We start from the raw sequence: 15,741 nt of genomic DNA on the forward strand, positions 1-15,741 counted from the left end.
CCTGTAACTCTTCGATACTTCAAGCTACACTCAAAAGGACACACGGTCTGTTCTAATAGCCGAGTTAGCACCAGGCACTTTCTATAGACTCCTATATATCTGGATAATTCGAACTTAAATGTAACGTACCATTTGGAACAAAGCAAAAGCTGCCGGAAGCTGGCAAGTGCCTCTTTAGTACTTTTCCAGTCCTGCGTCTGCTCGACAACGTGATCTTCCATACTTTGAAAAGAAAAGATGACTTTTTTTGAAGGCTGTAAGAATGTTTCTAAAAACAAACCCAACTTCCTGTTTGTTTCTCATGTCCCGCCAAAGATTTACGGAAGTGACATAGGATAACGTAATACTATTTCCGCCCAGCCTAAAATACTACTACTACCACTACGACAAATAATAATAAGAAGAAGAATTTTAACATCACTGATTGTATAAGAAAAGGTGTCCTCAAAATTAAGATAAAGCAGAAAACAGATAATTTAGACAATTTTAAATAATCCAGAAACCAATACACTTTTGAGGACTATTTTAGTGTAGTTGTTGCTTTAGAAAGAGTTTATGAAAATCCACAAACTCCAAAGTGGAAGGATTGTCCGGTGTGTCACAGTGAGTGAAAAACAAGTATTGTCTACTGTTACCTGTGATCAAAAATGGATCGCTTATAGCGTGAAAGAATCCCTGAAGCAGGAATAAGATTGTTGTTGTTCTTGTTTTTTTTGTTTGTTTGTTTGTTTGTTTTTGTTTTTTTGTAGGGCGAAAAAACTTTTTGTTGATTAATGACAAAACTATTTAGCATCAATCCATCTTGGATTATAGAAGCATAAACCCAAATAAAAATAATCCAGGTGCTTAACAGTTTGATGTTAACACTTAAATTGTCCTTGTTGTTATTGCAATCTTTTTACTGTCTTTACAGTCACTTTTTAAAGTTGTGTAATTTTTTAGATAACACTGGAAATAATTTGTCATTTTATATTATTTATCCATTTTTGAGTTCTGTCACTTTTTGAGGCCTTTGGTGTCTCCTTACAAAACTGTACACTTTTAAAAAATATTATTCTACTATGATGGATTATGTTTGCGGCTGGGTGGCTCAGTGGGCTAGGTGAAGGGCTGACACACAGAAGCCCTGGGTTCGATTCCCAGGGTTGTCCACTGATCCCCACCCAGATTGGGTCCTTAGGCAAGACCCTTGACGCTGCTGCCTAACTGGGTCCCTGTGCCCCTCAAGTACAGGGTTGTGTCAGGAAGGGCATGCGGCGTAAAAACTCTGCCAAATCACCGATGCGAAACAGTGGGTGCTGTTACGCTGTGGCGACCCCGAAAGGGATAAGCCGAAAGTCAACGAACGAACGATGGATTATGTTTGCCATGGCTCCAGAATGATCAGTGTAGCTTTTTGTAAAGTACACATTTAAATACAAGAGACAACAAGATGTGCTCTTGAAAATAAAGTTTATTACATCATGAATCTTCATACATTTGATACACAGGAAGGTGGTCCAATGGAAAGGAAGTGTCATAAATATTCAGTACATTTATTCTAAAAATAGGAAATACCCCTGGAGTGAGAATTCGTTCAAAGTTGAAAAGTGTATAGAGACCTTTGAGTGTAGATATTTTCTGTTTATAAATATAACATCTACAACCAGATGTACTTCAGATTTTTATTACACATTCTTATATATCATGTTTATTCATTTAAATGATTTCCTTTGATGTACAATTATGGCATAGTAACACAAGACTGATTTTGTGTTAATCCCAAAGATAACATTTAGATTTTAATAGTTTAGAGATTAACAGAACTGCAGCAAAACAGAGAAAGAAGTTGTCTTAATATGATATGTGAATTTCAAGGTAAACAAATTAGCAACTTGTCTTGTCATTTATAGGACTAAAAACAGGATTTTAACAAGACATATGTGCACAAATGCAAAAGTGCATGTGCTTTTCTGATTCTAATCACTGATTTATTTTTGGAAAAAACACATTTCTAATTTACATTTTGTTCAATCATATGTGCAGTCAAGAATGCTTCAAGAAATTAATCTTTTTTATTCATTACACCAACAGGAAGACACTGGTTCAAGTGGATACAGCAGCAACAAGAGATTCTAGGATTTTACAGCCTCAATAGAGTCCAGGCTTTCTGTGTCCTCCTGGCTTTGAATTGGTGTGGTTTCTAAGTCTGTGTTTTCCATGGCAAAATTAATGAAGACCTGTGGAGATGGAGTAATAATTGCAGTTAATTGTGTCATTATAAACAGCATTAATTGTCTGAAGTGAACAGCAATTTTCACAAAACTGCGGCTTAGCTTTTTGCCCGAACCCCCCTCTTTTTCTCCTGGCTATGGTGTCTTCCAATCCCAGAGCCCCAAAGGCTTTAAAGCGGTTGAAGAATATCAGCACTGGCTGCATATAAAGCTCATGGATTCTCTTCCTAACTCATATTCCATTTATTTTCCCTCAGGCGTACCCTCTGTCAGTTTTCCTCTGCCTTTTTTAAAGTTTCTCTGCACTGTCTTTCACTCCCACTCAGCTTTCCTCTTCCCCTCCTGCCCTCACGCTCTCTTTTTCATCTCACGTCCCCCTTTTTTTTTGTCCCTTGCTACCATCTACCCACCCTTACAAAGCCACGTGTTATTTTTTTCCCCCACTCTCCAATTTTATTTCCTGTCCCTTTTTCTCACCTCATCCAGTGTGGTCTGGCTCACAGAGAAGTGTTTGATCTGCAAAGTATTCTTGTTGGACTCCAGCTGGTTGAAGATGTCAGCAACCCCTCCAGGAGCAGTTGGCACGTGGTACTCTACCATGGTGGAGTGTTGGTCCTGTGTGTTTAGATACCATGCAGTGGTAAGTGGTTTAATACTTTCATTACATTTGCGCTTTCAGTCAAACCACAGAACCGTAAAGTAACTGAACTCTCAATGCTAATCACATAAAAGAAAAAAAAAGAATTTCATCCCATAATAGCTCCTTCTGTGGCAGCAGGGTAGCAAAAATGTAAACTGGATGAAGAATACTATATTATGTCAAGAAAAAGTACATATAAGGAAAGTAGGGTGGAAATAATCCTAATCTGACCAGTGATTTTGTTTATATTTGCCTGTCAAGCAAACAACAGTTTGATAAGGTTTTTATTGTTAAAAGTTAGCAAAACGGAGTCAGGAATGTCAGCCTGGTGGGAAAAATGATTGTAATGCTGGAGGCTATAAATATATGTGACATACTAAATCACTTTTGATTATAGCTCTTGAACTGTGAGAAACTAAAAAGAATTGTAGCCTACATCTGTTAAAGTTTGTCTCCATCGGACTTTGTAAGATTATTTCAATTTTTGAATTTTTTTTTTTGTTTCAGCTTTTAAAAGCTTTTTCCATAATACTCATTTAAAACCCTGTAAAGCCCAAAGAATTACCAAAAAGTTGAATTTTTTTAGAGTGATGTTTTTTAAACTTTTTATAAGATATGGAAAAAAATGTTTGCAATGTCATTTTTTAATGTAATACAGATAGTCTCAATTATGATTTGGTAAGTTTTTGCTCATAACAATGTTAGTTTAAGATGCAAAAATATTGATGTGAGTGTTCTGAAAAAGGCATCTTACTCTCTAAAATTTGATAACACATTTTTACATGGTGTGCCTGTATTATATCATATAAATTACAGACACATTTTACATTCTTTCAATACATCTAGTAGTCATTTAAAAAAAAGTAACAATAGATTAATTATTTTCCCTATGTTTTGAAAATGACCTAAACTTTTGCTATCAAAAGTGTTTTTGAGATTTCTTTGAAGCAGCCATTTTGAAATAAGCAGGAAAAGCCCTTCTACTGCCCCTAGTGGAATGATGATGAACTGCAGTGCAGAAAACATGGACCAAGTTGTATACAATATGTTTTTAAGGTAAGTTTGAGATAGGAGTCTCCAAAATGCATTTATCAAATATAATATGAATGGTTACGGGGTTAGTACAAATAAATTATATAGTATTTAATTTAACAATAATAAAAAAAAAGAATATTTTGGTGGAAAAGTTGTAATGCGTTGAAAGACTAATGTTGCCACTGATTGATATAAGGGCAGTCAAAAAGTTTTAAAGAAATTAGCACTTTAATTGAAATTACTCAAAAGTTTGACAATAAAACAGGAATTATGGTAAATGTTGTCTTGTTGGAGAGAACTATTTCCTTTTTACAATCAAAACGAATTGAGGCTTAAAATGTATTACATCTTTATTCTATGTTCAATTTTTGTGGCTTTATCTAAGGAAGATATTTAACATCAAGATGTAAAGAAGGAACCAAGTTTAGCATCATTTTCCTTTGTCTTTTACAGCTGAACATTTGTAGTCTTTTGTATTTTTGTCAGGACAGAAATTCAAACCAACCACAAAAACTCTTTATGACATTAACTGGTAACACACCACTCCACTGTTTTACACTATGCGTCTTTCTACCAAGCGCTCTTGACCTCCTAGGAAAGCTCACCTTGAGATATGTGCTGGGGAACTTGCGCTGCATGAAGTCGGTGATTGCCTCCGCATCACAAGAAGCTTCAGCCAAGTACATCTTCACAGTAAACCCACTGCCGAACCTGCAAAGGAAATATTTTGCAGACAAAGCACGGTTATTACAAGTCTGAAGGGGTGGGGGTGCGGGCAGGGGAGAAAGTAAGAGTGGAATGAAGGATGAAGAGAGGTCACAAACCTGTTCTTAATGTGCTGCAGGGAGCCCAGGCATCGGAACTGACCTTTCACCATGATGGCAAGACGGTTGCACAGCGCCTCACACTCCTCCATGCTGTGATGGAGAGACAACGAAAGAAGGATAAAAGGTTATACAAGGACCCGTTGAGATTAAAGTAATTAGCCTACAATGTTACCATAGTCTTTATCTGTAGGACACAGGATGGGGGGCGAGTACAAATCATCATGGGTTAGAATGTTAAGCACATCTACAGAAACTAATGCTGAATAATTGTCCTTTTACCTATAATAACACCTATAAAAATGTAACAGAGTGAGTATTAAATCAAGTTTTACAATACAGTCAGTGTGTGTGTACCTGTGAGATGTGAGAACAACAGCACTCTTTCCTTTGACTTCCTCAGAAATGATCTTCCATAGGTGACGCTTGGTGCGTGGGTCCATACCAGAGCTTGGCTCATCCTGTTAAGACAGAAGGAATGAGAAACTCAGGTGGTCCCAGGAAGTCGAAATCCAGACGCAGAAACAACAAACAGGAACCAAATGCAGCGGACCTCTTAAATAAGTCACAGTCAATCTTAGAAAGAGAAAAGAAGAAAGGATTTGATAGAGATATAAGGTAAGACTAAGTGGAAACCTACAGGGAAGACCACCCTTGAGTAAGCTTGAGGCGGTAGACTAATCAACTGTATGAGATCTGTCAGGCCTAGGGGATCAATATCTACATTTTCTTCGGACTATTTCCAGAACAACAATGGTGCAGTTGGCCTTAATTGTTCCCCGCATGACCAGTCAGGCAGTGAAAGTGGCAGCTACGGCAGCTCGAACACGTTTGTCTTCCTCACCAAGAGCAGGATTTGTGGATGCCCAATGAGAGCCAGAGCGGTGGAGAGCTTCCTACGGGTGCCACAGCTGTAACCATCCGTGATGATGTTTCTGTGGTAATTCAGTTCCAGCCTCTTCAGCAGGTAGTTCACCAACTAGAAGGAGAAAAAAAACAGGAGAAAAAAACTGAGACAATTTTTTTTTATTTTCCTGTTGCAACCTTGTAATCTGTATGGAAGTCATGCATCTAACTAGAATCATCGGGTCTAACTATTGCTTTTGATGGCTCACCGTTAATAAGAAATGTTTCATGGATTAGTACGCAGCTTCCTGGCTGCACAAATGCAGCGATAAAGTCCAGCCTGTTTTGTTATCTTTAGAAAATTGAATCAATCTTCGATTTCATCAGGAGCTTGACTTCTTTTAATCCACCTAATGGATAGTCTTTAGGAATGTCCAGTGTTCCACTATAAACACGCCAGAGGCTGTTCTCAACAGAAAAATGTGGATTCACACAGACAGGGAGAAATCGGTGACCCCGCTCCACATTGGTTGTTTGATATTCATGGTTTTACTCTGGCGTTTTTTTATTTTTTATCTCGTCTGGTGCAGCTACAGGGAAAATTACATGAGATCTCTATTGGCCCCATTCTCATGCATATTTAAGCTTGTTTATACAACAATAACGGCTTCATTTGGTGATTTTATTTGGTATAATCTGCATGCCAGGCTTAGCATAGTGGAATATGCTGTAGTGTAAGCTGGCTAATGCATGTCATTTTTATCCACTTCCTTCAGTCACTCTAAAATCACATGACATTGTGTGCTGTAAATGCCAAAGCAATTTCAACAAGCATCCAGTGATTTTTATTTGGTAAACTCTGACCTTTTCCTCCATTAGTTGGCATGTTTGAAAACCAGATCAGTGAAGCAAACTAATGCAAGTCAAACCAGTTCACTTGGGTTTTCTGCTTTTCCTCTGGAAGAAAACTTGTCTTTTGGTTGTTGATTTTCTCTACGGTTCACTGATCTAAGTTATCTAAACACTGTCTATAAAACTGCATATCTTAAAAAAAAAAAGAAACTGGGTGCTCTGTATTCAAATTCTGAATAATTAGAACAGATAGTATATCATAAACTCACCAAGTTCTGACCAAAATATGTTGTTTTTCATGTTTCATAAAAGCCACTTTCCATCACCTTTGATGTAACAGCTCATTAAGCAGACAAAACCATGTCAATGCAAAATGACCCCATTAAGGCTTGGCTCATTATCCACAGCTAGGGGACTGTCAGTGGCAGACATCATAAGAGATGCTCTATAAATAGCCTCATCTTTGTGAATTAGCTCAACACCGATGCGGTGACTTGTACAAACATTGTCACCGCGGTGAACATGGAGTAACAGCTGCAACAACAGCACTGATATGTGATTAGTTCCAGACATCTCTGTGTCTGGGCTGTACTGTCTATGTGTGTGTGTCAGTAAACCCACTTGGTGTTGGAGTTCGGTTCTGTTGATAAGACGTTTGAGTGTCAACAGCAAAAACCCTCTTTTTTTTAGCTTCTGTGGTAAATGGTGCAGTGACTGTGACATCGAATGTCTTTTTTGTATGCAATTTAGATTTGCTGCGACGAGAGCAAAGTCTGCTGTCAGTCCACGTCCGCTTTGCTGTCAAGCTACGAATGTGTGCAAATGCTTCGTGGTGTCAAACTTTTAACAGTCTCTCTTTTTCTTTGACAACATTCTAAAACGTACTTGATCTATAAATACATTCAAAGACCTGTGAAGGCTACAGAGCAACTCCACTTTGACTTAAAAATATAGATCTTGTCTGATTTGACATTTGTAGGGATGGGCTCCAGATGCAGTGAGTCTAAGTCTCTTAATGAATGAGATGAATTTATATACATTTTTTCACTGCAAAAATAGGATATGATCAAAGAATTGTTGGACTGCTCAACATTGGGGATCAATAGCTGAGTCTGAAAACAAAAATCTGCAGTTACTTAAAGACCCACTCCAATGAAAATAATATTTTTGATGTTTTTAATACATTCTTGTACCATTGTCTCATGATGGAGGACATGCAAAAAATAATTTGAGATCGAAACTATGTTTTTAAGAATTTCAATTTTTTTAATTTTCAAATCGCATTGGATCAGGAGCAGATGAAAAGCTGCGGTTTGAAAACGCTTTGTTTTGTCTCCCTTCTCCACTATAATTTTGAAGCAGCGACTAGCAGACAAGCAGATTCATTAACATCTTAATTTTCTTCGCCTAAGCTGCCATCTGACTTAAAACTGTGTGGCTGGATAGCTCTAATATTGCTATTTTTATTACGCTAATGTTAGCTTGGGCTTGTGAGCTGCTATAAGCTAGCAGGGGAAAGCGTAAACAAAGGGATGATGGGAAATTAGCAAAACTAGATTACATGCCAACAGTCCTATCCACAACCCAGATGAGAACTGATAATGAACTCCTGCCGTGCTGCAGAAAATATCCTATTAACCAAACAAATTTATTATTATTACTATTATTATTAATACTTTGACTAAAAACTGCATAATCATAAATTAAAGACAGCTAGGAACGATTTTACAATAGAAAAAAAATAGTTTGAGTGGGACTTTCATGTAAAAACAAACTCTACTTACAGCTAGATAAGTCACAACTAAATACACAGTTAAGTGAACATTTTAATTTATTCTAAATTTTTAAATAAATTAGATGTAACAAAGAGGTTTTCATTGAATAGAAGAAACTGCAGCACCTTATTTTCATTCATTTTCTCTAATTAAAAATGCAAAAAAAATGAATAAATTATTTTTCATTTGCATCTGAGCTCATTCTGATATTTTAGCAAATAAAACATAAACTAAGTAACTGTTTAAGCTGGTATGAATAACAGAAAACAATTCTCTAATCAACTTCATAAGTTCAGTAAATTTAGTTAATCAATTCAGTTTGTGCAAGCAGACGTTGTAAATGCCAACATCTATGGAAGAACACGCTGAGGAAGAAAGCCACAGTTAAAAGAGTTGCCACCACAGTTATGGAGACAAATCTGACTGAGCTTCAGGTTTTGTAAACACAGATACAGCAAAGAAAGCTTGAATGTGTTGCACACGCTTTGTAGTTCATTTCTCAGAATGGGAAGGGATCCGAAATTTGAAATGTGCAAACTCTTCTTATCTAAAATTCATTCATTCATGACAGTGTACTTCCTTGGGATCCAGCAGAGCACCCATCAAGTGGGAAGTGGATCAAACAGAAGCTAACACAAAGAGCAAAAAAAAGAAGTGACAAGACTGAGATTTCTTCATTTATTTTTTAAACATTTCCTAAGGTCTTCCAGCTTCTTATGTCTTTTTGCTGCTTTTTCTTACGTCAGCATCGATGATTGACAGACATACTTAGTAATCACCACCAGGCTAAACTGATTAGTTCTCATGAAGATAAATGAGATGGAGGGAACCAAACGGGCACAACAAATGCCTGCCATTCACTAACAAAGAATCATTTAAATCTAAAATGTCTTTGAAGTATGAACTTCAAGCTGAGCTTACAACAAAACCCTTTCTCTTTTGCTCAACTGTAAAGCTTTTATCACACATCACTCAACACCTTACATGTTCCTATTCAGTATGCATGAAGGCAACAGTTACTAGTCTGGCAGAGAGAGTGCAACTAGGAATTTTTATCAGATATAGTGTTATTTCTGTGGATGATATTGTCACTGCTTTGAAAGACAGTTCTTTCTTACCCCATCAATCTCCCTCTTCGGGATGCCACGGATGCGAGCGTAGAAGTACAAATGCTCTTCGCCAGTGAGCAGATCATCAAGTGCATCCACCTGGGGACAGTAGCCGATGTAAATTCCCTGCTTCCTGCACTCCATGATGTCTACTAGTCGCCTAGGGGGGAAAAAAACAAAACCAGATCATTGAAAATGGCATTTGTGAGAAAGCCTGGACTTCTACAGATACAGACTGGCAGCTAAAAACATAAAATTCAAACAGGAAATTGTGCAGCCTTACCCATCCCAATCTCTGATCTGTGCTGAGCCATCAGACGGGCTGACATCTCCAGTCAGCATCTTGAAGGTGGTGGTTTTTCCTGCTCCATTCACTCCCAGCAGGCCGAAGCACTAACAGCAAACATTTGTCTCTTGTTAACTCAAATCATTTGTATACATGCACAAATGTTAGTTGTTTTCTAAAGCAATGAGTAACCACTCCTTCCTTTGGTTTATTGATTTTCAACAGCATGGTTTTGACGCTCACCTCTCCAGCAGGGATGCCCACAGAGAGCCTCTTAACAGCATGAACCTTCTTCTTAAGGTGTTGGTAAACTTTCGAGAGCTGGTTCAGCTGCAGCACGTCTGAACTTGCCGCTCCGCTGGACACCCTCAAATGCTCCTCTGCCACATCTTCATCCTCTTCTTCAAGAGTGATTGGAGGCGAGGTCTTTTTGCCCTTAATCAGACGCCTACAAGAAGGAAATTTATGGTAACTACTACAGCCTAAGATTCAGAAGTTGATATGCATCTTACCATGCATCATTTTTAATGATCAAAGCTCTTCTGTTGCGTAACCAACAACTCATTTGCATGTCACAGTAAACACTTTTAGCATAGCTTACAATTTTGTTCTAGCCTGCAAGGGAATTCATAATTTCTTCAAGTATGAGAAAAAAATATAACCAGTGGATGTAAGATCTAGATGAAAAGCCACAGAAAATGCTCCAGGTGCAACTTTATATAAACTAAACACATAAGAGGTGAGAAATACTGCATCTTAAAAACATAACCGATGTCTGTTTCTTACCAGACTTTGCGTATGAGAGTCTTGTTTAGCAGCAGGCGGAGAGTAAAGAAGAACAGGCCGATGATGAAGGATGAAATGAACATCCAGCCTAAGCCGTCAGTGGAGAATGGATTCTTATAGGCATCGATGCCATAGCCACTAAGAATCTGGACTTCTATGTTCACTCTGGCCAAGTACATCAACCCATTCCCAAAGTTGAACTGAGGGAAGATGAGGAAGGCATTGCTCAGCGTTTCAAACGCACTTTGGATGATCTGCAAGAGGAGGGGATGGAACAGTGCGTATGTTAGATACGTTTGGAGACAGCAAATAAACACGAGAACAAAGAGTTTGTTCTGACCTCTGAGTGTGTTGCTGATACTTGACCCAAGAAGTAGAGGACGGCGGTGGACATGACGGTATTGGTGCTAAGGAAGAGGTTGATGCATACATAGGTGATGAAGGCTGTCTCTGCATCTTTGAACACACCTGCCAACACATACATCCAGGGGAAGGTGGAAAACCTGGAGAAATAATGGAGAAAAAAACATTTTATACAATATTTCTACTAAGAATAACTTCACAGATGTGTGAAAAATAGTCCAGCAGTGACCAGCACAAACAAATAAATAATCTTTTATTCATCGAGAATGTTTCTCTAGTGTTACACATAAAAATGTCTACAAAGACAAGGATTTTCTTTTAGAAGTTCTTAAAAAACAGATAAAAAACTTCCAATCTGATAACGAAAAAAATTGTCTGAAAAGAAACACTTTGGGGAAATTTCAGATTTTTCAACCAAGAAAAATCATTTCATTTTAAAAATATGAATAAAACAGTACCTCCAGATGAAAAAAAAAAATCTCAGTTATTTTCATGGATGGACAATCAGTTAAATCTGACTGCTTTCCCATTTCTTGCAATATTTAAATCATCCAAGAATTTTTAAACAGCAAAAAAAAATGAAAAAAAAATCCTAAAACAAATCAATACATTTGGAACTGTTAGCAAAAAAGTCAAGTTTAGAAATGTAACCAAATCCCACTTAATCTGGACTGTTGTTTTAAAATGTGTAAACCTTTTTGCATCTGCAGTTTTACATTTAACCTCTTGACCTTGCAACTCTCTTTCAATCGATTGTAGTGACATTAGGAAACTGAATACATTTGCTCACAAAAAAAACTTTTTTGAACAAAACAAAAAAAAATTACTTTCTTTCTGAAACAATGAGCCATTCCAAACGAATAGCAACAGAAAAGTGAAAATACATCACTATGACAAGATAAAATATGGCCAAATCCCCAAACAAACAACAATAAAGCATTTATCTCAATTTTCTTAACTTTTCGTCTTTCTGTTAGTTCTTCTATTTGGAGTATTTAGGTCAAATGACAAAAGAAAAAGGGCAGGTAGGATAGGAAAGTATCAAACACTAGAAATAAAAGAAATAGACATAAATAGCTAAAGAAAGACAGAGACAAATCGTCAGCATGTATGCACAAAAAATGTGCTTGGTAAGCAGACTGTGGGTGCCAGGCCATGACAAGGAACAGAAGCAAGAAGGCTGGAGACCAGACCAGGTGGGTGCAGCCTGACAGATGGAGCACTGTGATTACTCATTGCATGGGAGGGAGACATCTGTCTGATAAATGAGAGTCAAAGTGCTGACTTGGACCTTGGTAAAACTGAGCTCAGGATGAGGGCTGCTAGCACCAAAAGAACACACCGGGCTCAAACTTTAGCTACAGATGTTGAAAATGAGCTTTAAGAGTAGTCTAGCTTTTTAGTCCCACAGTTTTTTTTTTTTTTTATATGACCTCAAATCCTTAAAGTTTGGGAACATGAGAGTGTTCACAGGTCTCTTCTAGTTCTTCTTCTACAACAAAATTTTAAAACTTAAGTTTTTTGTGAAGGTCCAAAGATGAAAAAACAGCAAAAATCTAATTTTTTTACCTAAGATACATAGCTGGTGTTAAGTATTGTATCTGTGTTTGCAGGGCAGCAGATTTTTTTTAACATAAAATAATGTTTTGCAATAACATCTTGGTATAATATGAATTACTATGAACCTTGTGGTTCACCTGATAGTTTTATATGATCTCAAAGTGTTTTAGTTCAACTATAGGGTGAAATTGCTGACATTTTACACTCCTACATACTGTACATAGATAATTTATTTGAATATTCTTTCACCATTGAAACTATTTAACTGCAAATCTACTCATATAGAGGTGATGACATCACAGAGAGCCTACTAAATCAGAGATGGACCACTTGCCTTTTTCTCAAATCTGTGTTTATCTCAGTTTTTAGCCAATTGAACTGTTAGCATAAGTAAAAACAACTCTTTCTGCAATTACTTACCCAAAGAGCACCAGAAGGAGGGCGACTGCCGCCAAGTTTTGCCGATCTGTAAACGCTGGAACCTGGAAAGCAGCTATCACACCAACAGTCATAGCCACGGGAACCATAAACAGGACCTGTGAATAAAGAAGAGAAAAACATGGTATAAATGGTAATGGTTACATGTAAATGTTCACCAATTAACCAATTTAAATAGAAACTCTTTTCAATAAGCTGTATGAAGATATTACCATGTCATAGAAGAAGTTCACAGCCCAGTAGAAAGGCTCTCCAATGCCAGCGATGTGCTGGAGCCTCTTGAATCCAGTTTGGTGCTCACTGACTTCATAGATGGCAAAGCTGGATGTTGTGATTGAAAATCCTGTCAGCACACACATGGCCACCAGGATCTGGATCATTCCTTGGACACTGTCAGGAACAGATGGTTAGGACAGTGCGATTAGTTTCATAGCAATTTATGACTTAAGTATCAGTTCAGTTCAGGAAAAGTCCCTATTAATAACTTATAACAAAACTTGAATTTATCATAATTTAGCATGCTAAATGGGTTATATAGATGCAAAGTCTTCTGTCACATGACCTGCACAAACAAAAATTAACTATTGATTTAGATTGCAAGAAATTGGGAAGAAATTTGTCCTTACAATAGAAAAACTGGAAAATACACGACTCCATCTTCACACTGCACTTAGCAAGTCAGCCATATAACTTCCCATTATCCCGAAGAGCTTGTAGCACAAAATGATATCCCAAGTGTTTAGCCACACACACATTCATTCTGGTCCAACTATCAACTTTTTTCCTATTCTGCATGGATGGACAACACTTCAAACTGTACCAAACATATTGACTGTGTCTATGAAAAGGATAAAGATGAAACCAGCAAAGTGACCAAAAGCAGAGACCGACATGTGGTGGGCGTTTCAGGGCAGCACCAGCTAAAGAGGACAGCCAGGAGCTGTCACTACTGAGCAGGCTCGTTATCTGTGCTGCCAACTCAGCCTTAGACGCTTTCTTAACAAGAAAATCAAGACGTTTTGAGTAATATCTGCCATATCTTTAATGCAGCACAGGCAAAATCAATAAATCAAGCAAAGAAGCCAATTATCACTCTAGATGGAGGGGTAAAGGTGCATCTCCGGCTCCCAGGCAGGATGCAGAAACAAATGATCAGTAAGACTGAGTCCACCAGTTATAGGGTGAGCCCTAATAAGGCACTGGAGAGAAAGAACATTCATAAGGCTACAAGGTCGAACAGGTCTACTCTCACAATGATTTATCTGATTCAGTCTTCTGGCAGACAAACAGCATTGCACACCCACACACATATATATATATATGGTATCTACACAGTCTGTGGCCAAAATGTTGACTGCTTTTGATAAACTAATTTTGGGAAGGAGGCTAGAATCAATCCACCTCAGTGCCACCTTTGAGAAAAACACTCATTACGTCGGGACTCCGATCAATAGTGTAAGCTCAGGGAAATCCATTTAGAAAATCAAATATGGGTAAATACTGCTGCTATGTACTTCTCTGCCATAAATCCAGCCTCATCGGGAAAAAAGAATGGTTCTACAAAACATCTGACACCAAACATAACCAAAGGGATTACTTACAACAAATATAGGATTCAAAGTTAAATGCAAATAGGATTTTAAAGAATGACTGTGTACACTATTTATGAAAATGTTTAGGGTGGCACTTACACTGCAACTTCATCATCCACTCGGCCAAAATAGGGGTGACTGGAGACTGAAATGCCTGTAATAGAATGAAGCAGATATTAACAACGAGAAAAAAATGGCATGCAAACCATTTTTCAGCAGGAGAACCCAAATGTGCGACGATATTGTCTTAGCCTGGGACGCAGTCAGCTGCATGAATATAGAGCAAGATGATTTCATTTGCCAGAGCACTCAATGGGAATTAGATTTCCTTGCTCATTTTTCAGGGTGCCTTGGATACTTACAGACACGCACGGCTCCTTTTCATGTTTCAGTTTACATTCTCTGATAACAGAGAGGGATGGCGGATCTAAACATGGCTTAAATGCATTTTGGCAGAAATGTTGGGAATTATTAGACAATCCATCTGTGAGTATTGACATGAGGCTACTGCATAGCAGTTTTTGCTAAAGCCTTTGGCACATGCACCCATGTAGTGCTTGACTCATACGGGTGTTGTGTGTTTCTGGGTTGTCTGGCCCCGTAGAGGACTGTAAAAAGGAGCAGCTGCATCTTAAGGGTGACACCTTAAGGGACATTGTGAAAATGGAATCTACGATGATCATTTGTGTGGTAAGTGTATCGTCAAATATTTGTAAGTGCACTTATGACGTATGGGACGGGTCTAGGTTTGGCACTTTCATTTGTCATGATGACCTTACACCAATCAAGGGGTTTCATTAGCTCCGCCCTATCCATTCTGTTCCGTTTTTCTATGGAGCTACCACCAAAAAATGTATCGTTTTTGGTCTGTTTTATAATAGAAACACTCAAAATACCGAACTGGACCGTAATATACCGTGGAAACAAGGCTTAATTCTTTGTTATAACCTGTAGTCCAAAGATTGTCCAGGAGAAAAATCCTTAACCTCCACAGAAAGTTCTGTAGAGATACTGGCATCAGTACAACTCTCCATATTTAAGAAGCAGAGGGACTTCGTTACCTCAAGCTAACCTCACTGTCACTGCCGATCACAGATCCAAACCATACCTCCCCCACATGTTTTTGGCCTCCAACTGTCCTGTTGTGTTACCTTTTAAGATAAACATGCCTTCTATGTGGCTTAACATTCCTAACTTTACATTTAACTCTTCATTCTAAGATTATCAAGTTGTTTAATTCTAATCCTTTAGAATGGGTTCACGTCGCTTCATTGGGTCATGGTTAAGAGTTAACAGGTGAGAGTGAGCAAAATCTATAGTCCCAACAGCTGAGATTGATGGACTGGAGTGTGACAGCACATCTTTAACAGGGAGTATTTATAGTCAGAACTCCTGGGAGAGAGGAATAAAAAAAAAAAAAAA

The 15,741-nt window shown here is 37.9% G+C and overlaps 2 protein-coding genes and 1 long non-coding RNA gene across 6 annotated transcripts in view; 1 reads left to right on the forward strand and 2 right to left on the reverse strand.

Annotated features, from left to right (window-relative positions):
* Positions 1-352, reverse strand: part of bard1 (BRCA1 associated RING domain 1) — a 71,833-nt gene extending 71,481 nt beyond the window's left edge. For 2 of the 3 annotated variants that reach the window (XM_024287200.2, XM_024287199.2), the window contains exon 1: positions 130-351. In XM_024287200.2, the coding sequence (XP_024142968.1) occupies positions 130-221 (92 nt within the window). In that variant the 5' untranslated portion in view covers positions 222-351. Of the gene's footprint in view, positions 1-129 lie in introns of all 3 variants that reach the window. The other variant, XM_036209572.1, reaches the window with a different exon arrangement.
* A 1,083-nt stretch (positions 353-1,435) lies between these two features.
* abca12 (ATP-binding cassette, sub-family A (ABC1), member 12) overlaps positions 1,436-15,741 on the reverse strand; it is a 67,851-nt gene continuing 53,545 nt past the window's right edge. The window contains exons 64-77 of one of the 2 annotated variants that reach the window (XM_024286515.1): positions 14,419-14,473; positions 12,940-13,117; positions 12,710-12,825; positions 10,707-10,869; positions 10,367-10,620; positions 9,824-10,028; positions 9,578-9,687; positions 9,304-9,454; positions 5,557-5,691; positions 5,070-5,173; positions 4,713-4,805; positions 4,494-4,599; positions 2,691-2,828; positions 1,436-2,219 (exon numbers count right to left, since the gene is read on the reverse strand). In XM_024286515.1, coding sequence (XP_024142283.1) covers positions 2,115-2,219; positions 2,691-2,828; positions 4,494-4,599; positions 4,713-4,805; positions 5,070-5,173; positions 5,557-5,691; positions 9,304-9,454; positions 9,578-9,687; positions 9,824-10,028; positions 10,367-10,620; positions 10,707-10,869; positions 12,710-12,825; positions 12,940-13,117; positions 14,419-14,473 — 1,913 coding nt within the window. In that variant the 3' untranslated portion in view covers positions 1,436-2,114. The remainder of the gene's footprint in view (positions 2,220-2,690; positions 2,829-4,493; positions 4,600-4,712; positions 4,806-5,069; positions 5,174-5,556; positions 5,692-9,303; positions 9,455-9,577; positions 9,688-9,823; positions 10,029-10,366; positions 10,621-10,706; positions 10,870-12,709; positions 12,826-12,939; positions 13,118-14,418; positions 14,474-15,741) is intronic. The other variant, XM_024286516.2, reaches the window with a different exon arrangement.
* On the forward strand, positions 5,168-6,620 carry LOC112155087. The gene is made up of 2 exons (XR_002920753.2): positions 5,168-5,330; positions 5,459-6,620. It is a non-coding gene; the product is annotated as an uncharacterized LOC112155087 (long non-coding RNA).

This window comes from Oryzias melastigma, linkage group LG21 (genome assembly GCF_002922805.2).
Source record: "Oryzias melastigma strain HK-1 linkage group LG21, ASM292280v2, whole genome shotgun sequence".
Classification (NCBI taxonomy): domain Eukaryota; kingdom Metazoa; phylum Chordata; class Actinopteri; order Beloniformes; family Adrianichthyidae; genus Oryzias; species Oryzias melastigma.